General features: G+C 41.7%; 1 protein-coding gene across 1 annotated transcript in view; it reads left to right on the forward strand.

Annotated features, from left to right (window-relative positions):
- SGCZ (sarcoglycan zeta) overlaps positions 1 to 13353 on the forward strand; it is a 519085-nt gene that overhangs the window by 272575 nt on the left and 233157 nt on the right. The window contains exon 3 of the mRNA XM_033944465.1: positions 1909 to 2010. Coding sequence (XP_033800356.1) covers positions 1909 to 2010 — 102 coding nt within the window. The remainder of the gene's footprint in view (positions 1 to 1908; positions 2011 to 13353) is intronic.

The raw sequence follows: 13353 nt of genomic DNA on the forward strand, positions 1-13353 counted from the left end.
CTTCCCCTTCCTGGTTAATTCTAGGATTCACAGGTGAGGAGCTTAAGGTCTTGATTGGCTCATATGCCTAAGGCCTCTCCCATGGGGGAGGGCCTTAGGAACCTGGGCCAACCGGAGTCTTAGGCATCCTTCCCAGTGTATCCTGGGATGCATTGAGAATGGCCTATGACTCTTACTGGCCAGATACCTAAAACCCCTATGGGAGTCTTTCTGGTGCTAGGTGGGGTCTCCAGGTGGAGGGACCCTGGAAAAGGGGGTGGATGGATGGCCAGGGGATGCTTTTGGGGGGGCAATGCTTTGAGGGTGGCAGCAGGAGGAATTAGGCACTCCTCCTATCAAGGGATGCTTTGGGGGGTGGGGTAATGCTTCAGGGGGTACGATAGGCGGAATTGGGCACTCCTGCTGCATACAGTCAGGGGGGGTTTCCAGTTGGAAGTAGTTAGAATCCCTCCTGCTGGCTGACTTGCAGGGGAGTTTGGGGGTTCCCTGCTGCTGCCGCTCTGCTGATCACGGCAGGGAGATTCCCTAACCAGCAATTCTCTAACCAGCACCTGTGACATGGACTCAGGTTAAAGTTACAGGTTGGTTAGGCGGGGTTAAGTGTCTGTCCAATAGGACAGATGTGATTCTGTATAGGACACCTGTGAGTGATTCTTAAAAGCCGCTTAGGTGGCTTATGATACTGGGCGTCCTATACAGTATCAGGCCCTATGAGTCTTTATCTGCCACCATCTCAAGATATTTTCTAGTACTACCTTATCATATGGATTATCTCAGTCACCATCTGCACCATTGCCACAAGTGATGTTAGGCAACAAAAGAGAAGCAATACTACCCGAAAGGTAACAGTGGTAGAGAGACACCAGGAAAGCCAAAATCACAATAGAGACCAACTAATTGTTGTTTAATGATAAAATAAGGCCCTCACTTTAAATGAAGGAACTGACCGATGGGGAGGGTTCTTTTTAATAACCTATTATGGAAACCGTCAAGTTATAAAATTTTATTCTTATTTATATGCTTGTGAAAATCTTTTCCCTTAGTAATCTAGATAATCAAAAATAAAAAATAATAAAATTTAAAAGTAATTTAATTGAATTAGTGTTATAAGTCATCTTGAAGATGAGTTTCTTGTTCTTGGTGTTCAACCAATTATGAAATTAATATAATTGAGTTACATTGTTATCCCAAATGATAAATATATCAGTGTTTTATAATGTTTGCTATCAGCACGTTTGCAGTTTTCAGTTCCATAGTAGGCCCTTTACAAAAGCTTCCCCATCATCCAGTTCCTTTAAGGTGAGAGCCTTGTTTTATTAGTAAACAACTTTGCCATATGATTTCGTTTTGTTGCGTTTTTGGCCTTCCTGGTGCCCTCCAGACTATATTGTGTTTTCTATGAAGCTCTGCAAGTGATTTGTTGCCTGAACTTTTCAGATGAATCCCAGTGAATCCAAGCAAGATATTTATCTTCAAAATATTTATAGGGTGGCTTCTAGAATTGAAGAATTGCTATGATCTCCAATTTCTCTGATATATACCATTTCAAAGCAGACAGTGGATAAATTGGCAAAAGTAGACATGAAATTAATTTCTATGGACACTAGACTGTCAAATTGTGAATCTCAGAATGCTAAATGTCAAGCAGTTAGTTGTTCCACTATTACGTAGAGCTTAGTGATACATTTACAGTTGGAATATCACTTGAAAACCCTGGTCTACATTTTCACTGCCTACTTTTCACGATGCCACAATTCTATAATGGTGCCATTGCGTGATTGACATGCGATCTGCAACTGTTTTTTTAGGCAGCCAATGATGATGGCACCATTTATAGAATCCAGGCCTAAGTTTGTAGTGATATTATTTTAACTCAGAAACCTGAAACGTATGCTCTACCATTTGTAGGATGGCATGGGGAACTTACGAGTCACCAAAAATGGGATCCGACTTGAAGGTATATCTGAGTTTCTACTTCCACTGTATGTAAAAGAAATTTATTCACGAAAGGTAAGTGTTAATGGTTTCTATCAATTTTTTTTTTTTTTTTTTAACAGCTTCTTTGTCTACATTGGCAGAGAAATTACCATTCCCTCAAGAGTCACCAACCTTTAGTACTGAGGTATATGTAGGTTAGCGACTCTCATAACAAATATCACTTTGATAAAATGTGCTATTTTAACAGAGATTCATAACCTCTCCCTTTTAAATAGATAACTTGTGCATTTAAAGTTATGTTAACATCTTCAGCATTCTGTATTGGACCTATATTTAGTGGAATTAGAATTAATTTTGATGGCATTAGACCATTTCTCTTCCTATCTTCAGAGATGAATATGTCACTGTCAGTTTTACATTCTACATCCCACATTGTGTACCACATCAGATCGTAAAGACTCATGAATTTTGTCAATCTTTGTTCTAAAATAGTCAATAAAATCCTCACAGCTGGATCCTTGTCTGTCTCTCTTGACAACTTCAGTAATGTGATTGACAGAAAGTGTACCGAAAAGCTGTTAATAGCCCTGTCTATTAGTCCTTTATAATATTTTTTTTTCTGCTGAATGCAGGCCCATAACTGTGACCTTAAATACCTTCCTATTATGCATTATTATATTTTTATGCTATGACTTTGCTAGAGGTGAGTCCATAAAGGACTTTAAAATGTTCATTCACCTTCTTCACCAGGACAGAAATCTCCTTTGGTGCAAAGTTAGACTTTCAGAAGCTAGCACATGCATACTTGTAAAATAGGATTTTAGAACTCGTCAAGTAGGGACTCATGGCCTATTTGATGGTGCCTGGTTTTCCAGTGCTTTAATATATAAGAGGTATAACTGTTAGTGGGATACCTGTCTGTTCCTATCAGCCAATAAATTTATTTTATTGTACTTCATTAGTCTTCGTCTCCTTCGCAGTGGTTTTGTTTGTTGTCTATTCCTACTTGGGCCCTTATGTTTTAGCCTGTTATGTTCTTAACTAGTCTTATAGTCCGTTACATTAACGGGTGCTAGAATATATGTGTGTGTGTGTGTCTTTATTTCTTTTTCTCTCTCCTTAGTTGCTTTCTGTATTTCTGGCTTTTCTTTTTTTTTTTTTTCCTTGGCTGTCCACAACCACCCCTTGCCTGCTCCCCGTCCATTCTCCCTTTCTTTTACCTCCCCTGTGTCCTCCACCACCCCATCACTGCTCACCTTATCCAGCAGCAGCCCTTCTCCCTTTGTTTTACCTCTCCCTGTCCATCATCACCTCCTTCCTGCTCCCCCTGTCCAGCAGTAGGCCTCCCTTCATTTTTCTGCCCCCCCCTGTCCATTACATGGGCTCAGTTCCATAGAGAGCAATGGAGAAACCATAGCAGATGATGGAAGACGGGGAGAACTTGTGCCTTCAGTGTCAGGCGCATATGGGAAAGCAGCAGCAGCGATGAGGGGCCCTCACCACTGCTGCTGATTTCCCACTTGCTGGATGTGGGGGCATATGCTGGATGGGGGGAAGGGGGCAAGATAATGCGATGGAATTGCCTGGGGTGGAGAGAGAGTGGGGAGAAGGGGGCAGATGATAGAAGTGGGGAGAACTTGTGCCGTCAGCATCATGCTTCATCGACTACAGCAAAGCTTTTGACTGTGTGGATTACAATAAACTATGGAGAACACTAGTGCAAATGGGAATACCCAAACACATAATTCACCTGATAGAGAGCCTATATGAAAATCAAGATGACAAAGGTAGAAAAAAAAATTCTATTTTTTTATTTTTTTGCTTTAGGATAAAGTAGCTATGTTAGAAACATAGAAACATAGAAAAAAGTGGCAGAAAAGGGCTATAGCCCACCAAGTCTGCCCATTCCAAGTATCCCCCCCCCTGAATTTACTCCCTTAAAGATCCCACGTGAGTATCCCATTTTTTCTTAAAATCCGTCACGCTGCTGGCCGTTATCACCTGGAGTGGGAGTCTGTTCCAATGATCCACCACTCTTTCGGTGAAGAAGTACTTCCTGGAGTCGCCATGAAACTTCCCTCCCCTGATTTTCAGCGGGTGCCCTCTGGTGGTTGAGGGTCCTATGAGCCAGAAGATATCATCTTCTGACTCAATGCGTCCCGTGATGTACTTATACGTTTCAATCATATCTCCCCGTTCTCTTCTTTCCTCAAGTGAGTACAGCCGCAATTTCTTTAGTCTTTCTTCATACGTGAGATCCTTGAGCCCCATGACCATCCTGGTGGCCGTTCGCTGAACCGACTCGATCCTCAGTACGTCCTTTCGGTAGTGTGGTCTCCAAAACTGAACACAGTACTCCAAGTGGGGCCTCACCATGGCTCTGTACAAAGGCATCATAACTTCAGGTCTCCTGCTGACGAAACTTCTGCGGATACACCCCATCATTTGTCTTGCCCTGGAGGAAACCTTCTCCACTTGATTGGCAACCTTCATGTCCTCGCTAATGATCACCCCTAGATCGCGTTCCGCCGTGGTCCTGATCAAGGTCTCACCATTTAGTACATAAGTTCTACGTGGGTTTCTTTTGCCCAGGTGCATTACCTTGCATTTTTTAGCATTGAAGCCTAGCTGCCAAGTATTTGACCATTGTTCCAGTAGCAGTAGGTCATGTGTCATATTATCAGGTAATAAGCATCTGCCTACTATGTTGCAAAGTTTGGCGTCGTCGGCGAACAGTGATACCCTTCCTCTAAGTCCTTGCGTCATATCTCTTATGAATAAGTTGAATAGAATCGGGCCTAGGACCGATCCCTGCGGCACTCCACTGATCACGTCCAATGCTTCGGATGGGGTACCGTTCACCACCACCTTCTGAAGTCTACCGCTCAGCCAATCCCCAACCCATGTAGTTAGAGTGTTTCCTAATCCTATCGATTTCAGCTTGTTCAGTAATCTTCGATGAGGGACGCTATCAGATGCTTTACTGAAGTCCAAATATACCACGTCCAGTGACTCTCCGGCGTCCGTTGTCTAGTAACCCAGTCAAAAAAGCTAATCAGATTAGATTGGCAGGATCTGCCCCGGGTGAACCCGTGTTGGTGTGGATCACGCAGTTTTTCTTCATCTAGGATTGTGTCAATATTCTGTTTGATCAGTGTTTCCATGAGTTTACACACTATAGACGTGAGACTCACTGGTCTGTAGTTTGCTGTCTCTGTCCTGCAGCCCTTTTTGTGGAGTGGGATCACGTTGGCGGTTTTCCAGTCCAATGGGACCCTTCCTGTGCTTAGGGAAAGATTGAAAAGTACAGATAATGGTTCTGTCAGGACTTCCCTTAACTCCCTGAGCATTCTGGGGTGTAGGTTATCTGGTCCCATGGCTTTGTTTACTTTGAGTCTTGATAGTTCGTTGTAGACACTACTGGGCGTAAATTCGAAATCTTGAAACGGGTCTTTCCGGTTATCTCCCGTCTGTAGCTGTGGACCAGCTCCCGGCGCTTCGCGGGTGAACACTGAACAGAAGTATTGGTTTAGTAATTCTGCCTTCTTAGAGTCTGATTCTGCAAAGTTACCGTCCGATTGCTTCAAGCGTACTATCCCATCTTTGTTTCTTTTTCTGTCGCTAATATAGCTGAAGAAAGATTTATCCCCTTTCTTAATTTTCCGTGCTAGCTCTTCCTCCATTCGGAGTTTGGCCTCTCTGACTGCTGTTTTGACAGCTTTAGATCTGTCGATAGTCCTCTTTTGCCCCCTCTCTGCCTAAATGTTTGTAGGCGATAAATGCGTCTTTTTTCTGTTTAACTAGGTCTGAAATTTCTTTACTGAACCATTGGGGTTTTTTGTTTCTCCTGCGTTTACTTACAGTCTTTATGTATCGGTCTGTTGCTTCGTGTAGTATGGACTTCAGAGTGATATTCTCTATGTCCTCGATTAATTCCATGTCTTTGTCCTCCTGTTGCCTGGGAGGTCTATATATTACACCAAGGTATAGGCTTCTTTCATTCCCTCTGGCCAGATTCACCCAGAGGGATTCCCCGGTGTATCTTACATCAGTGATTCTGGTGGTTTTGATGCTTTCTTTAGTGTATAGCGCTACTCCTCCTCCCAATTTACCCACTCGGTCGCAACGAAGTAGGTTGTACCCTGGTATAACCATATCCCACCCATGCAATTCCGTGAACCAGGTTTCGGATATCGCTATCACATCAAGATCGGCGTTAGTTATCTCAGTTTCTAATTCTAGAATTTTATTACCCAGGCTGTGCGCATTAACATACATAGCCCTCCATTTCTGTGAAGAGTTTACTTTATGAGTTAGTGTGGCTCCTAAATTATCAATGATATTTCTCCCTGAATTAATGTGAATGTCATTGGTACTTACCTTAGACTTGGTAATGTGAGTGTGACTTGCCTCCTCAGGGTGGTTTCTTACTGCTCTGGGATATAAGTATGTACCCTCCCCCAACTTACCTAGTTTAAAGCCCTATGGAGTAGGCGGGCCAATCGATGTCCAAATACATTTCTACCTCTTCTGGTTAGGTGGAGTCCGTCTGGTCCTTGTAGTCCCTGGAGCGTCTCGCCGTGGTTTAGGAATCCAAAGTTCATTTCTCTGCACCATTCTCGGAAATACGGTGATTGTTTTATTGGACTAATTTTAATACATTTTTGACAACTTTCAGAGACCAAATTCTTCTTCCTCAGGTCAGGACAGGATACTGTAACAGCAGTATACTTTACTGACCTAAGGAAAGAAGTTTTGACCTCTGAAAGCTAATTTAAAAATGTATTAGACCCAAAAAATAGAACTAAAACTGTACACTGGTACTGGTATGGTAATCTTTGGGTTTTTAAAAATTTTAGAATTAAAAAAAAAGAAAGAAATACAAGTGGAAATAAGTAAATAAGAAAATGGGTAAATAAATGGGGCGGGGCAAGGCTAGGGGGCCTTTGAAGAATTAATCCTGCCCTGTACACCTGCATAAATATATAACAAATATCTCCATGGTGTTAATATATAGGAGGTAAGTCATTTTCAAATGAATGAAAACTCTGGAAGTTAGGAGGTGATAAGCTCAGGAAAGGGGTGATAGATGGGATCTCTTAGGGAGAAGAGGAGCTAGTGGATGCTGTTGATGGGCAGACTGAATTAGCCATTTGGTCTTTATCTGCTGTCATGTTTATATGTTTCTATGATATTTGTTCATTTTACATCACATTACATTTAGTGATTTCTATTCCGCTGATACCTTGCGGTTCAAGGCAGATTATACAAGAAGAAATCTGGCCATTTCCAGAGGAATTAGAGAGTAGAGAAGGTTGATACAGAAAGTTGAGGTGGTTCTTGTGGCATTAGATTGTATTGGAGAGTAGAGATGGTTCTTTTGGTGTTAGGTTGATTTCAGGGGTTTGTTGGGTAGTATGTTTTTTTTTAATAGTATGTTTTTTTTTTCCTTTTCTGAATATTTTGTAGTCTGAGGTCATTATCAATAAATTGGAGAGTTGGTAGTTTAGTTTTGCTGCTTGTGTAGCTAGGAGGACATCGTACAGTTTCTTTTGTTTGACATCTCTGATTGGAGGGTTTTTGTATTTTGAGTAGGAGTAGTTCATTGTCGAACCATTTGTCTGATCATCTGCTGATTCTGGTTTTAGTTTGTACTGGGGCTAGTTCATTTAGGGCAGGGGTGTCCAATGTCGGTCCTCGAGGGCCGCAATCCAGTCGGGTTTTCAGGATTTCCCCAATGAATATGCATGAGATCTATTAGCATACAATGAAAGCAGTGCATGCAAATAGACCTCATATATATTCATTAGTGAAATCCTGAAAATCCGACTGGACTGCGGCCCTCGAGGACCGACATTGGACACCCCTGATTTAGGGTGTCTGTACTCAATCTGCTCCATTGTGATATGAAATCGTTGGGGTCAGATTCTTGGATTAATTTGTTTTTGACCAGAATTTGGAGGGGTTGATGTATTTACTTGAGTTGTAGATTAATTTTTGGGATTTGGGTTTGGATTTGCTTTTGGCCCATTTGATATTGAAGGAATATGTGTAGTGGTCTGACCAGAGGAATCAAGACCATTTTCTATTTGATGTTTGAATTTCTGGATGAAAGGGCTGTTGGGTCATGAAGGCAGCAATATCGATTTGGTGACTTTTTCATCAGTGGTTTGTGGGCCTAAAATCTTGTATGTTAAGGCATCGAGAAAAGATCATAGGTTTGGTCTTCGAGATGAAGGTTTGATCTCCTAGAATTAGGTTGTAGGGTGTTGTTAGTGAGTTTCGGTATATGAAATCTCCAAACTCAGGTTTTGCTTTGTTCAAATTCCCTGGTGTTATGTAAGAACAAAAGAACATAAGCAGTGCCTCTGCTGGGTCAGAGCAGAGGTCCATCATGCCCAGCAGCCCGTTCACGTGGCAGCCCATCAGGTCCAGGACCTGCATATTAATCCTTTATCTATACCCTTCAATCCCCTTTTCCTTCAGCATAACATCTAATCCTTTCTTGAAACCCAATACCGTATTCTGTCCTACCACACTCTCTGGAACTGCATTCCAGATGTCCACCACCCTCTGGGTGAAAAAGAACTTCCTAGCATTGGTTCTGAATCTGTCCCCTTTTAATTTATCTGAATGCCCTCTCGTTCTTGTAGTGTTCGAAGATTTGAAGAATCTGTCCCTCTCCACTTTCTCTATGCCCTTCATGATCTTGTAAGTCTCTATCATGTCCCCTCTAAGCCTCCACTTTTCCAGGGAAAAGAGCCCCAGTTTCTCCAATCTTTCAGCATAGGAAAGGTTTTCCATACCTTTTATCAATATTATCGCTCTTTTCTGAACCCTCTCGAGTATCGTCATTTCCTTCTTAAGGTACGGCGACCAGTATTGGACGCAGTACTCCAGATGCGGGCACACCATCGCCCAATACAACGGCAAGATAACTTCCTTCATTCTGGTAGTAATACCTTTCTTGATGATACCTAGCGTTCTATTCGCCTTCTTAGAGGCCGCTGCGCACTGGGCCCCTAAGTCTACCAGTACCCCTAAGTCCTTTTCTAGGCTACTTTCACCCACTACCAGCCCTCCCATCGTGTAGTTTTACCTCGGGTTTCTGTTTTCTATGTGCAAGACTTTACATTTCTCTACATTGAACTTCATCTGCCATCTCGTCACCTACTCCCCTAATTTGTTCAGGTCCCTTTTGTAAATCTTCACAGTCCTCTTTAATCCTAGCCCCATTACATAGTTTGGTGCCGTCTGCAAATTTTATTACTTCGCACTTCGTCCTTGTTTCTAGATCATTTATAAATATATTGAATAGCAGCGGTCTAAGCACTGACCCCTGTGGAACACCACTCGTGACCTTCCTCCAGTCCGAGTAGTGGTCCTTCACTCCTACCTTCTGCATCCTACCCGCCAACCAGTTCCTAATCCATCTGTGTACATCTCCTTCCATCCCATGGTTCTTCAGTTTCCAAAGCAGGCGTTCATGGGGTACCTTGTCAAAGGCTTTTTGGAAGTCTAAGTATACGATGTCTATGGGGTCCCTTTTGTCCATCCGCTCGTTAATTTCTTCGAAGAAGTGCAATAAGTTCGTTAGGCACGATTTTCCCTTGCAGAAGCCATGTTGGCTTGTTTTCATAAGTTTATTCCTTTCTAGATGCTCCTCGATGCTATCTTTTTATCAGTGCTTCCGCCATTTTCCCCGGAACCGAGGTCAGACTTACCGGTATGTAATTCCCCGGGTCACCTCTTGATCCCTTTTTAAAGATGGGCGTAACATTTGCTATCTTCCAATCCTCCGGGATCACGCCTGTTTTCAGGGATAGATTACAGACTTGCTATAGTAGTTTCGCTATTTCCTCCGTTAGTTCTTTCAGTACCCTAGGGTGGATTCCGTCCGGGCCCGGTGATTTGTCAGTTTTTAATTTTTCTCTCTGCCTGCGTACATCTTCAAGGCTTACTTCCATTGATGTTAATTTTTCTGCTTGGTCTCCCTTGAAGATTTGTTCAGGTTCCGGTATGTTGGATGTGTCCTCTTTTGTAAATACTGATCAAAAGAACATATTTAGTCTTTCCGCCACTTCTTTCTCCTCCTTCACCACTCCCTTCCTATCTCCATCATCCAGCGGTCCCACCTCCTCCCTAGCCGGCTGCTTCCCCCTAACATATCTGAAGAATGGTTTGAATTTCGTGCTTCCCTGGCTAGCCTCTCTTCATATTCTCTTTTTGCTTTTCTAACCACAAGGTGACATTCTTTTTGATATTTCCTGTGTTCTTTCCAGTTCTCCTTGGTTTTGCCCTTTTTCCATTTCTTGAATGAATTCTTCTTATCACCTATCGCTTTCCTCACTTCTTTAGTTATCCACGCCGGGTCTTTTATTCGGCTTTTTGCACCCTTTTATAAATCTGGGGATTTACAGATTTTGCGCCTCGCTCACCGTGTCCTTGAATAAAGACCAGGCTTGCTCTACATTCTGCCATTTCTTTGAGCTGCTCCTAAGTTTCTTCCTTACCATTACTCTCATCGCTTCGTAGTTTCCTTTCTTGAAGTTAAAGGTTGTCGCTGTGGGTCTCTTTCCCTTCGGTATTCCTTCTTCAACTTTGAACTTGATCATATTGTTATTGCTGTTTCCCAACGGTCCCACTACTTCCACTTCCTTTGCAGGTCCTCTTAGCCCATTAAGGATTAGATCCAAAGTGGCATTCCCTCTCGTCGGTTCTCTGACAAGCTGATCCATGAAGCAGTCCTGTATAGTCTCCAGGAATCCAGTCTCCCTGGCGCATACAGCTTATGGATCCTTTTAGTGTGGTGCCTGAAAGTTGGCAAGCTAGTAGGTCCATGTAAGGAATGGATGTTTTGTCTAGTATGTTTAGTTTTAGGGATTTTCTGACTACGATGGCTAGACCTCCTCCTCTTTTGTTATCTCTGCAGACCACTGTTATTTTGTATCCTTTTGGGCATACCTTTAAGTACAATAATAAAACATCCTAATCTTAATTTAAAATATTGTTCCAACTTTATTCTCTGAAAAGCATCTTACAATATCATATGTTGAAATTACACTTAAAGTAGGATCAGGCTAAAAGTATCTGCTTCTTCAACAAGCAATTGCCTGTAACCTGCTCTCCTCTTATTCTCTGTAAATTCCCATTGTAATGAGAGTTTGGTGAGGAAACCCCAAGGTAACCATGATCAGATTCCTCTAATGCAAAACTTCATCCAGGAAGGCATTTACAATAACTGATTGCTGTAGTTATCTGGGTTTCGCCAGACAACATACCCTGAAGAAAACCACAGCATGAAGGCTGAAACATTGGTTGTACCTATTCAGACACAGTGAGACCCAGACAACTAAAACAATCATGAGGTCAGCCACAGAAGCCTGAGAACATATTTACAATAACTTCCCTCTATCTGTTACCTTTAGACATTATAGTGGCTTAATGATGAGAAATAAAGGTCCTGAACCTGTTGGGCCGCCGCGTGAGCGAACTGCTGGGCACGATGGACCTCAGGTCTGACCCAGCAGAGGCATTGCTTATGTTCTTATGTAAAGGTCAACAGAAAATATATCTTTCAACCGAGTTAATACATTTCTGATCAGCTTCTGTCTCCTTCTCATCAAAGCACATTAATTTAGCAGATTTAACTGGTCTGACAATGCTATCGTGACACTTTTAAGTTATTGTATGAGAAGCTATAACTTAAGCAACAAATCTAAATATAATATTCATGTATTTTTCACAGGAGCATTTTAAGAGAACATGGTCAAGATGCAAACTCAAAATTAATCTATAGTGCAAATTCAATTAACGATTTTCACCACACATAGGTGTATTCTGTTTTGGAGTTAGCTCAGTACACCAATGTGTCTCAAAGAATGAGCGGCATGAAATTAAAATTTTAATGAATAATGATGAAAGAAGAATTGGAAATGAGCTGAGGCAATGGAAAACCTAAATTAGTTTTTGTGCTAAGATGATGAAAGAGTACTGTGGGTTTTAGATATCTGAATTATCTGAACTGCACAGAAACCTTCCCTGTAAATTCAAGAAAGTGTGGAAGAGGCACATGGGATCTCTCAGAGAGAGGAAGCGATAATGGTTACTATGGATAGGCGCGGTGGATGGGCCATTTGGCCTTTATTTGCCATCATGTTTCTATGTAAAGATGTAGATATAAAAGAATGTATCTGAATTCATTTTAGTAAATTTATATTTATAAGTTAAATTGTTGCATTAACTGAGCCATGATCTCTTTTGTCTGGTATAATAAAACAATTAAAGGGTAATTATTCAAAAGCACTTACCCATATAGTGGCAGCCACTATAAAATGCCCATTTTGTGAATTTTCACCGGTATTATACATATAAATCAACGGCATCTACCGAAATGAACGCCGGCCACATGTCAATCACACTAATGATGCCTAAGAAAAACCTTAGACACCTGCAATGTAGGCCAACAATTTACTGGCCTACATTGCAGGTGTCTAAGTTCTTTAGTGAATCATGCCTAACAGTGCTTAAGTCCTGCTCTGCCCCTAACCACGTCCACTTAGGTATAAAGCGCTTAGGCATCCTGCTTTAGATACATTAACAGCGCCTACACTGTAAATGCCTCCCGGTGCCTATTTTTTTAATAAGTTTTTAATCAGTTTTCAATAACGCACTCAATTGCCATGCTGATTAAAGCTAATTAAAACAATTATTAAGTGTTATATTTATTGTTAATTTGTTTGGATATATTGTTACACTTATTGTAAATTTGAAAATGAATAAAGAATTAAAAAAAAACAATTATGTTAGGCAGCAGTAGGGTGCCTACTGCTGCCTAACTTATGGCTCCGTGTATAGAATATTGCCCAAATTCTATAAAAAATGTATACAGTTAGGGGCTAGATCGGCACGCGTACCTTAATTATTTAAAAAGCTTATTTGGAGCCGATAACAAACTTAATTGGCTTAAGTTAAAATTAATTGCTTTCTTGGTGCCTAATTCTCTAGGCACCTGGTCCAAGGCGAAATTAGGTGTGGTTAAGAAAGGATCGTGGTTGGATTGTGGTGTATTTTGAATTTAGACCCTGGTATTTAGGCCAAGAAAACCTTAGTATAAATAGGGGGGCACCTAAGATTTTGACACCTACTGACACCTAAGTCAAATTTAGGCGTTGCCAGGCACGCTATTCTATAAACAGAGCCTAACTCAGGGGTAGGGAACTCCGGTCCTCGAGATCCCTATTCCAGTCGGGTTTTCAGGATTTCCGCAATGAATATGCATGAGATCTATTTGCATGCACTGCTTTCAATGCATATTCATTGGGGAAATCCTGAAAACCCGACTGGAATATGGCTCTCGAGGACTGGAGTTCCCTACCCCTGGCCTAACTCATGACTGGCATACACTATACTTCG

The sequence above is a fragment of the Geotrypetes seraphini genome, chromosome 1, assembly GCF_902459505.1.
Source record: "Geotrypetes seraphini chromosome 1, aGeoSer1.1, whole genome shotgun sequence".
Taxonomy (NCBI): Eukaryota; Metazoa; Chordata; class Amphibia; order Gymnophiona; family Dermophiidae; genus Geotrypetes; species Geotrypetes seraphini.